At 38.3% G+C, this 10,368-nt stretch overlaps 1 protein-coding gene across 1 annotated transcript; it reads left to right on the plus strand.

Moving 5' to 3' along the window:
- Window positions 1–3,690: 3,690 nt before the first annotated feature.
- Window positions 3,691–5,566, plus strand: LOC104985832 (olfactory receptor 5D13-like). Its single transcript, XM_010836223.1, is given in 3 exon segments — window positions 3,691–3,836; window positions 4,629–5,079; window positions 5,081–5,566. Coding segments are annotated over 3 exon segments (1,083 nt in total).
- Window positions 5,567–10,368: the final 4,802 nt, after the last annotated feature.

Genomic DNA, 10,368 nt, shown 5'->3' on the forward strand with positions numbered 1-10,368 from the left:
CTGTTCATTGACACTGGAGAAAAAAATAGAAAATTCTTTTATTGTTGTTGGTCTGAAATTAGCTTCCTGCGGCTTTTAAAAGTTAATCCATTTAAAATTAAATTTCTGTCCTTAGGACACAGAAAAAAGGTCAGTGTTTCTTTCATATTTTAGCCTTGAAATATTTGAAGACAGTGGTAAGAGTCTCCGTTTGTTTTCCCTCCGTGTTCCAGATGTCTTCAGGCCTTTGGTTGGTTTATCAGATGCTCTAGCTCCCACATTACACCTCACTGTTTACTACTTCACATTGTAGGTACCTGTGTAATTATTGCTAGCTTCCAGGAATCACTGACTCGTCTGCAATGAGATGCTGTCAAGAATATAATGTTTGTTTCTGAAACAAAATGAAAATGGGAGTTAATTCTTTCTGTTTACATCAACAACTAATGCAACTGCATTGAATGCCATGATTATAATATTGAAACTGAGTCCATTTCATTCCTATTGTCGACACCGTTTTACAACCACACTCTCTTCATTACTACATACTTGTCCTGTGGGCATAGAACTCTATTTCAACTCTATTCAGCAATCGGTTTAGTTCACTTCAGTTCAGTCGCTCAGTCATGTCCGACTCTTTGCGACCCCATGAATTCCAGCACGCCAGGCCTCCCTGTCCATCACCAACTCCCGGAGTTCACCCAGACTCACGTCCATTGAGTCAGTGATGCCATCCAGCCATCTCATCCTCTGTCGTCCTCTTCTCCTCCTGCCCCCACTCCCTCCCAACATCAGTACTAATCCTAATTGCATTCTTTACACGATTTAGATTCTCTGGTCCTCTGATCGTATCTCATACTTTTTGTTGTTGTTCAGTCTCACAGTCATGTAAGACTCTTTGCAACCCTATGTCCTGCAGCATGCCAGGCTTCTCTGTCCCTCGCCATCTCCCAAAGTTTGCCCTGCATAAACTCGACTTCTAATTGAAAACAATTTGAACATTCAAATTCCTACCTTGGTTCAGACTGTCTTCTCTGCTTAAAATGTCTTTTGTTTTTCTTTCTTATCCCTTCAATCTATCTTAACACTATAGTTTGACTCAAAGTTCAAAGTCCTATTGTGATTTTATTGATCAGGAAATATCTTGGTCATTATTCAAGTATCTCAACATGTGAGGAACACTCTTAATATGCTTGACAAAAGCTTAATGAAAAATAAATAAGCAAAACACAAAAATATGCACAGTGGCAATGCAGAAAAGTGTAGTATTTTTTAAAGCAAATCATTATTTCTCTCACTACATTACAATTATACCATAACAATCCCACTGTTGAACTTCCCAGGTGGCGCTAGTGGTAAACAACCCAACTGTCAATCCAAGAGAGACAGGTTTGATCCCTGGGCTGGGAAGTTTCCCTGGAGGAGAGCACTGCAACCCACTCCAGAGTTCTGCCTGGAGAATCCCATGGACAGAGGAGCCTGGCGGGCTTCAGTCCATACCCTCTCACAGAGTCAGACACCACTAAAGTGACTTAACACACATGCACCCAGTCACTTTATCATAAGCCATAATTGAGAACAAGCTTAAATCTCTGTATTGCCACTCAGAGGACATCTGCCTACTCATCTGGAAATAATTTTAGACTTTGAACAATCAATAAATGCCTTCTATTGCATACGTTGACAAGGTGTGATCTGCAAACCAAATCTGTCCTACTGTCTTTTATAAATAAAATTTTATTGGAACAGAGTCATGCCTATTGACTTATATATTGCCTACAGGTGAATCCATGCTGCGAGATACAAAAGTGCATAGCTGAAATTGAGACTACGTGGCCCACAAAGGCTAAAGTATTTACTGTACAGCTTTTTCCAGAAAAAAGTGCTGCTCCCTGTCCTATTAAACTGTTATTGGAGTTGAGATGTTTATATGTTAAGATATGGCAGCTTCTTAAATAATAAATATACTATACTTCCCATAAACCTAGACTATAAACTGAAAAATAGAATACCAGTTTTTTTTCCAATTTCAATAATAAATGTAAGAATAAAAAAGAATTGTGCTCATATTTGTAATAGTAATGCAAGTTGTATTATCTTAAGAAAACCAATGGTTTTTACAGAAAATGAAACTCACAACACAATGTTAAAGAAAGGGTAAAAAACACTATAATATGATTCAAATTGTATAAGTTTTACATCCAAACACGTCAATATGTCCCTCAGATACAGAGAAAGTGAAAGTCGCTCAGTTGTGACAGACTCTTTGTGACCCCATGGCCTGTACAGACTTCTCCAGGCCAGAATAATGGAGTGGGTAGCCTTTCCCTTCTCCACGGGGTCTTCCTAACCCAGGGATCAAACCCAGGTCTTCCGCATTGCAGGCGGATTCTTTTTTTTTTCTAATTTTATTTTATTTTTAAACTTTACAATATTGTGTTAGTTTTGCCAAATATCAAAATGAATCCGCCACAGGTATACATGTGTTCCCCATCCCGAACCAGCTGAGCCACAAGGGAAGCCCAAGAATACTGAAGTGGGTAGCCTATCCCTTCTCCAGGGGATCTGCCTGACCAGGAATTGAACCGGGGTGTCCTGAATTGCAAGAGAATTCTTTACCAACTGAGCTATGAGGGAAGCCCACAGATACAGGGGGACAACCAGAAATTCAACAAAAATTAAGAATCTTTAGATTGTTACCCAATAGTTGATTTTGCTTTTGTATATTTCTGCATTTTGCAAGTATTTAAAGACAAAAATATAGTGTCTAGTTCAACATTTTTAAAAGATCAATGGACTAGAGTGCATGATGAAATTGTTCCCCAAACTTTGGAAAAAAATGCATATGCAACCAAAGTATCACAAGGACATTATTTCATCTAATTGCCCCATTTGTGGTCTCAAGGCAATAGCTAAATAATATTCTCTAAGGTTAATCTCCTTGGGGTTTTGGTGGCATATATATGTTACAGTTTGATGTTAGGGTTCAGCTTTTTTGGTTTCCTTTTTTGGTGTCCTTTTCTCAGTCCTTTTCAAGTCTGAATATATTTTTAATACATTATAAGAGAAATTCATTTTCTGAAATATTCATTGCAATATACTCTAGATTCCCGTTAACTATTTTTCAGACTTATTACTATATTAAAAAAAATGACTTCTCAGCATAAATTTTCCTAGAATCCATTGAACTTAGAAAAGAAGCTTTATTAAATGAGCCAGTCAAATTCTTCTACACTCAGGTGAGTTGATTTTTATTTCACTTTAAAAGGAATATAATATGTTCCTAATATACTTCATTAATCTTTGCAGGAGGCAAACAAGCACGTGTATAAATCTAACTGCCAGATTACCTGTTTAGTTGACTAGAAGTCTTTGATTAGTTATCTTTCACCACATTTATTGTTGTTCACCATGCTACATCACAAGGAAATTTTTTGTTTTTTCTGGATCACAATATTTTCATTCCCTTTATACATACAAACTTTAATAATAAACAAGAACTATAAGTTGTCATCTGTGCTTATATGGATTATATCCTGGAATAATGCTCTAAGAAACAAATTGAGGCTGAGATTTTATAATTTTATAGTTTCTAAAATGCCTGTTACAGGGCTGAGCACATAGTGGGTCTGCAATGGGAAAATTATTCCAAGGTAATTGCACAGAAAAGAAGATAAATACTATGCACAGCACCCGTGCTCACAGCTGAGCATGGCTGACACTTCCTGGGCTACATGGGCAATTGGGAACATTGGCCCCAAGCCTGTTGACAAGTACAGAGTGTGGAAGGTGGAGAGAAAAGCTACAGGTGTGGAGAAGGAGTGTGGGGAAGAAGGATCAAGTGTGCATCAGAAATTGTATTCATCTTTGGTGAAGATTTCCCTTTCAACCTTGGACTATTCAAACTTTGTTACCATAGACATAGGGAACAAATCCTGACTTTAAAAAAAAAGTGTTTTCAGTTAGAGAATATGTGCTCTATGATTTGCATGTTAAATTGAAACATACTTTCAGGAAATCAGGAATTAATCACATGTTTAAGAATGTAAAGGAATAACTGAAGAAAAAGAGTTGGGGAATATGTGAATGACATAGTTATACATGTACAGGAAATCTGGAAGTGTTATATGTATTCTTGGAGTATAAAGTTATAAAACCTGAGTGAAAATAACAGAGTGTTTAATTTCAACTCCTAATGATATATGAATGATATATGATATATGAATTCAACTCCTAATGAATTTTTAGAGAAGTCTATGTGGAATGAACTTCCCTTTATACTGAGTGCCATTTCAGGTTTTGGTAAGAATTTAGGAAGTAGCTTTGAAAAGAATGAATTTTAATGTCAGAAAAAGACAGTAGAGGCATTTTGGAGGGAAAGAGGCTAATTTAAAAAATAATAATAATTCAATGCACTCTTTTTCCCCATAAGTACTCTCATTCTATGTGTAGGTCAGGAAGATCCCCTGGAGGAGGGCATGACAACCCATCCAGTGTTCTTGCCCAGAGAATCTCATGGACAGAGGAACCTGGTAGGCTACAGTCCATGGAGTCACAAAAACATCCGACAATACTGAGGGAATAACATTACATTTCATTCAAATTTTGCTGCAGATTTCTCTGAATCAACTTTTATATTTTGTCCACAGGAACCAAGAAAACCAGAGTGCTGAAGTCACTTTCATTCTCTTGGGCTTCTCAGAATATCCCGAACTCCAGATACCCCTTGTCCTGTTATTCTTAACCATCTACTCCGTCAGTGTGCTGGGGAACCTGGGCATGATCCTAACTATCAAGATAAATCCCAAATTCCACACCCCTGTGTACTACTTCCTCAGACATTTGTCCTTTGTTGATCTCTGTTACTCAACAGTAGTTACATCCAAGCTGCTAGAAAACTTGATTGTGGAAGACAGAACCATCTCCTTCACAGGATGCATCATGCAGTTCTCCTTTGCCTGCATATTTGTGGTGACAGAGACGTTCCTGTTGGCAGTGATGGCATATGACCGATTTGTGGCCATTTGCAACCCTCTTCTCTACACAGCTGTCATGTTCCAGAAGCTTTGTTCCTTATTGGTGGGTGCATCATACTCTTGGGGGTACAGTCTGTTCCCTGACTCTTACCCACTTTTTATCTGAATTGTCCTTTAGAGGAAATAATATCATAAATAACTTTGTCTGTGAGCACGCGGCCATTGTTGCTGTTTCCTGCTCTGACCCCTACATTAGCCAGGAGATCATTTTAGTCTCTGCCACGTTTAATGAAATAAGCAGCCTGATGATTATTCTCACCTCCTATGTTTTCATTTTTATCACTCTCCTGAAGATGCCTTCAACTGGGGGGCACCACAAAGCCTTCTCCACCTGTGCCTCCCACTTGACTGCCATTACCGTCTTCCATGGGACCATCCTTTTCCTCTACTGTGTTCCTAACTCCAGGAGTTCATGGCTCATGGTCAAGGTGGCCTCTGTCTTTTACACAGTGGTCATCCCCATGCTGAACCCAGTGATCTACAGCCTCGGGAACAATGATGTGAAAGAGACTGCTAGGAAGCTAGTCAATACCAAATTACTATGTCAATGAATGTAAAATGGCTTAGGTTTGTTTTTTCATTTACAAGAGCACTGTGGAGAACTGTCCAAGTTTTGTAGCATTTTTAATAGCATTTCAAATTCCAATTTTTAGGAAGGAAAACAGGGCACACATTTAACGTAATTCCCTTGTTGATACATCGTTCAACCACTTTAGTAAACTGTAGAGACTTAGCAATAAAATAATAAATAACACCTAATTAAAGCCTAGACTATTTAAGTCTCTAGATAAAGTGTTTGTCATGTAAAGATTTCTGAGTAAAGACACATTACCATTTGGCTGTTCAGGTGAGTCTTCTTTTTTTCTTTTCTTTAAGTCATTAAAAGTCATCAAAGAATGGATTTGAGTTGTCATGAAAGTTTATAGTTAACCCTGAGGGAGTTACATGAGTTGAATCATAGTAACTAAGAGCTGTTCAACACTAAGACACTAAAGTTAAAAGACATGAAAACACACATGTGCTTAGTTGCTCAGTTATGTCTGACTCTTTACAATTCTATGGGCTTTAGCCTGCCAGGCTCCTGTGTCCATGGAAAGAATACTGGAGTGGGTAGCCATTCTCTTCTCCAGGGGATCTGCATGACCAGTAATCAAACGTATGTCTCCTGCATTGCAGGCAGATTCTTTACCATCTAAGGTACCAGGGAAGCCTAAATTTAAAGGATATATTTATTTAACACCACATAGAAAGAATTTGCGGAGAAGGCAATGGCACCCCACTCCAGTACTCTTGCCTGGAAAATCCCATGGATGGAGGAGCCTGGAGGGCTGCAGTCCATGAGGTCGCTAAGAGTCGGACACGACTGAGCGACTTCACTTTCACTTTTCACTTTCATGCATTAGAGAAGGAAATGCCAACCCACTCCAGTGTTCTTGCCTGGAGAATCCTGTTGGGAAGCCTGTTGGGCTGCCGTCTGTGGGGTCGCACAGAGTCGGACATGACTGAAGTGACTTGGCATAACATAGCATAGAAAGAATTGGTACATTATAAGTGCAAAGAAGTCATGTCTCTGTCCCCACAAAGTCTTGAGTATGATTTGTAAAATTCTACTTGTTAATATAAAATTTATCTGTTCTTTGTACATAAACCATCAAAAATAAAATTAAGAAATGCACACTTCAGAAATAGTTCCAGCTAAATCTAAAATAGTCTTTCATGTCAGTCAAATTGCATATAAAATAGCTATTGCTGCACAATGATAACAGAGAACTTTGTTGGTAAGTAACATTAATGGTGGATTGAATGGGGGCCCTGCTGATACCAATTAGAGCATCTGGTTAACCTGATTTAATTTTGCCCAACTAGCAAACTCATGGACTTCCCTGGTGGCTCAGATGATAAAGAATCCGCTTGCAATGCAGGAAACTTTGGTTCTATCCCTGGGTGGGGAAGATCCCCTGGAGAAAGGGAGGGCAACCCACTCCAGTATCCTTGTCTGGAGAATCCCATGACAGAGGAGCCTGGTGGGCTTCAGTCCATGGAGTTACAAAGATTCAGACACGACTGAGCAACTAACACACTTCACAGTGAACTCACATCCAGTCTAAGGAGTGAATTCTATGTGCTGTGGTGCTTCCCAGGTGGCACTAGTGGTAAGAACCTGCCTACCAGTGCAGGAGACGTAGGAGACATGGGTTCAGTCCCTGGGTTGGGAGGATCCTCTGGAGGAGGGCATGGCAACCCTTTCCAGTATTCTTGCCTGGAGAATTCCATAGACAGTGAAGCCTGGTGGGCTACAGTCCATAGAGTGGCAAGGAATCAAACACCACTGAAGCGACTTAGCACGCACCCACCTTGATATCAGGTGTACCCAGACCCTCCTCCCTAAATAGACTCTACTATCACATAAGATATATATTATCTGCCAGAAACTGGGGGGAAAGCCTAACACCTCTTTGTGAAAGACTATTTTTTTCCCTGCTAAGCATTTTGTCTGATAGTAATTCTATGTTCATCCATGTGAGAAGAACCGCCAAACTTATTCTACAGTGTCTGTAGTATTTTAGATTTCCAGGCATAATATATAACTCTTCTGGTTGCTTCATATCCTTGCTAATCATTGCTATTATATACTTTTATTATAGCAAATCCAGTGGATATAAATTGATATCTCATCATGACATTGATTTGCATTTTCCTAATAACTAAATATGTTGAGAATATTTTCACATGCTTGTTGGACATTTGTAAATTTTGTGTTGTACCTGATTTGACTTTTTGTCTTTATTGTTTCTTTTCTGTACCTTTTCTTTTCACTTTATTGATAATGTTTTTAATATACAAATATTTTAAATTTTGAGGAAGTACAATTTAGCAATTTATTTATTTATTTATTGTCACTCATGTTTTGGTTTCCCTGTTTAAGAATCTACTGCCAAACTCAAGGGCATGAAATGTAAGGCCTGTGTTTTTCTTGTAAGAGTTTTATAGTTTATGCTCTTTCATTCAGGTCCTTGTTCACTTTCTGAGTTAACTGTTGTATATAATATGAGGCAAGTGTCCAATCCCGTAATTTTACTTGTGAATGCCCAATTGTCCTGGCATCATTTATTTGAAGAAGAATCTATTCTTTCTCAAATGAATATTAAGAGAATCATAACCTCAGAAGCACCATGATGATGGTGAGGTACAAGTTGGGAGAAATCAGAGCCCATATAGGGCACAGCTGCCCAGTCAAATGTATTTTGAATCTTCCACTAGTGAGAAATAAGCTTGTTGTTATTGTTGTTCAGTCACTAAGTCGTGTCCGAGTCTTTGCCACCCCATGGACTGCAGCACGCCAGGCTTCCCTGCCCTTCACTGACTCCTGGAGTTTGCTCACACTCATGTCCATTGAGTCGGTGATGCCATCTGACCATCTCATCCTCTGCTGCCCTCTTCTCCACTAGCCTTCAGTCATTCCCAGCATCAGGGTCTTTTCCAGTGAGTCAGCTCTTCATGTCAGGCGGCCAAAGCACTGGACCTTCAGCTTCAGCATCAGTCCTTCCAATGAATATTCAGGGCTGATTTCCTTCAGGATTGACTGGTTGGATCTTGCTGTCCGAAGGACTCTCAGGAGTCTTCCCCAGCACCACAATTTGAAAGAACAATTCTTCGGCACTTTGTCTTCTTTATGGTCCAGCTCTCACATCCATACCTGACTACTGGAAACACCATGGTTTTGACTATATGGACTTTTGTTGGCAAAGTGATGTTTCTGGTTTCGAATGTGCTGCCTAGTTTTGTCATAACTTTCCTCCCACAGAGCAAGTGCATTTTAATTTCATGGGTGCAGTCACCATAAAGCAATGATTTTGGAGCCTAAGAAAGTAAAATCTTTCACTGCTTGCACTTCAGCTCCTTCTGCATCAAGTTATTATTTTTAACCTGTGTCCTTAAAGCCAAGTTGGGTAGTTACCAAAATTAGTGAAAATATCATCCTTTTCATAAACAGATGTTTTTAGAAAACATATCATCCAAAATTTCTTTTTAGATTCAGTAATAAATATAAACATCTGAGAACATTCTATATTTGAAAAGCCAATGGAATCTGTTTTCTATCAATAGAATCAATAGTGTAAATATAAAATAAAGTTTATAGTACAAATTTTGTAAAGTATAAATGGTAAATATTGTAAAGTATAAACAGTATAATTATAATTTAGCAGCCATATGTTTAGAAACATAAGAATATATATATATACCTTCATAAGAAAATTTTAAAAATTAAATATGGATTAATAAAAGATAAATCTATTCGTGTATAATTTCCCCTTGTGGATTTATGTATTTTATATCCACATAGATTTTTTTAATGGTGTTTTTTTATTTTTTAAGATTAAATGAGTAAAGTTGATAATACAAATGCCCTAAGGCTTTAGGGAAATAATATACAATCAATACACCACCTGGGACAGAGTTCAGAGTTAAAATGTAATTAGTTGAATTGCAGTCATCAAGGCAGTACCTCAGTTATATTCTCTAGTTTTCACATGCCTAAGGTCATGATGGCATATATTTGTGATACAGCTTGGTGCCAGGATTTACTTTTCAGGCTTGATCTTATCTTTGGTATCTCTGAGTTTTCTTAACAGGTTGGAAAATCGTAAAGTATGAAATAATTAATGAAAAATACTGGGCACTTTTACTACCCTTTTCCGGTGTGTTTCTATTAAGTCCTAAGCAGCAGCATTGCTGGAGTTCATTAATCTTAGCAAAGAGTTCTTCACTAAATGACTCATTCAAGTTCTTCTGTATTTAGGTGAGTTGATTCATGTCTCTTTTGTTTTACTTAAAAAAGAAAATACAAAGATCCAGTAATCTTTGTAGGAGACGGACACATGTGTAGAACAAGGTGTGCACAAAGAACCACGTTTTGGCTGACAAGGTTTATGGAGTTATATTCCAATTCTTTTTTTTTTTTCTTTATATCAAAATGAATCCGCCACAGGTATACATGTCCTCTTTCTTTCAAATAATTTGTATCCTAGTTTTCTCACTGGGTATCAACCATAAAGTCAGAAATGGAGAATTCTTCTTTTGGCAAAAGAAGGCCCACAAAGTGGGCCTTGTCTTCAAGATTTTCCTGTAATTTTCTAGAAATAAAGTGACAGTAACAGCCATATTTATAAATAATAGGGATATCAGATAAGATCAGATCAGTCGCTCAGTCGTGTCCGACTCTTTGCGACCCCATGAATCTCAGCACGCCAGGCCTCCCTGTCCATCACCAACTCCCGGAGTTCACCCAGACTCACGTCCATCAAGTCAGTGATGCAATCCAGCCATCTCATCCTCTGTCGTCCCCTTCCTG

The sequence above is a fragment of the Bison bison genome, unplaced genomic scaffold, assembly GCF_000754665.1.
Source record: "Bison bison bison isolate TAMUID 2011002044 unplaced genomic scaffold, Bison_UMD1.0 scf7180017845641, whole genome shotgun sequence".
Classification (NCBI taxonomy): domain Eukaryota; kingdom Metazoa; phylum Chordata; class Mammalia; order Artiodactyla; family Bovidae; genus Bison; species Bison bison.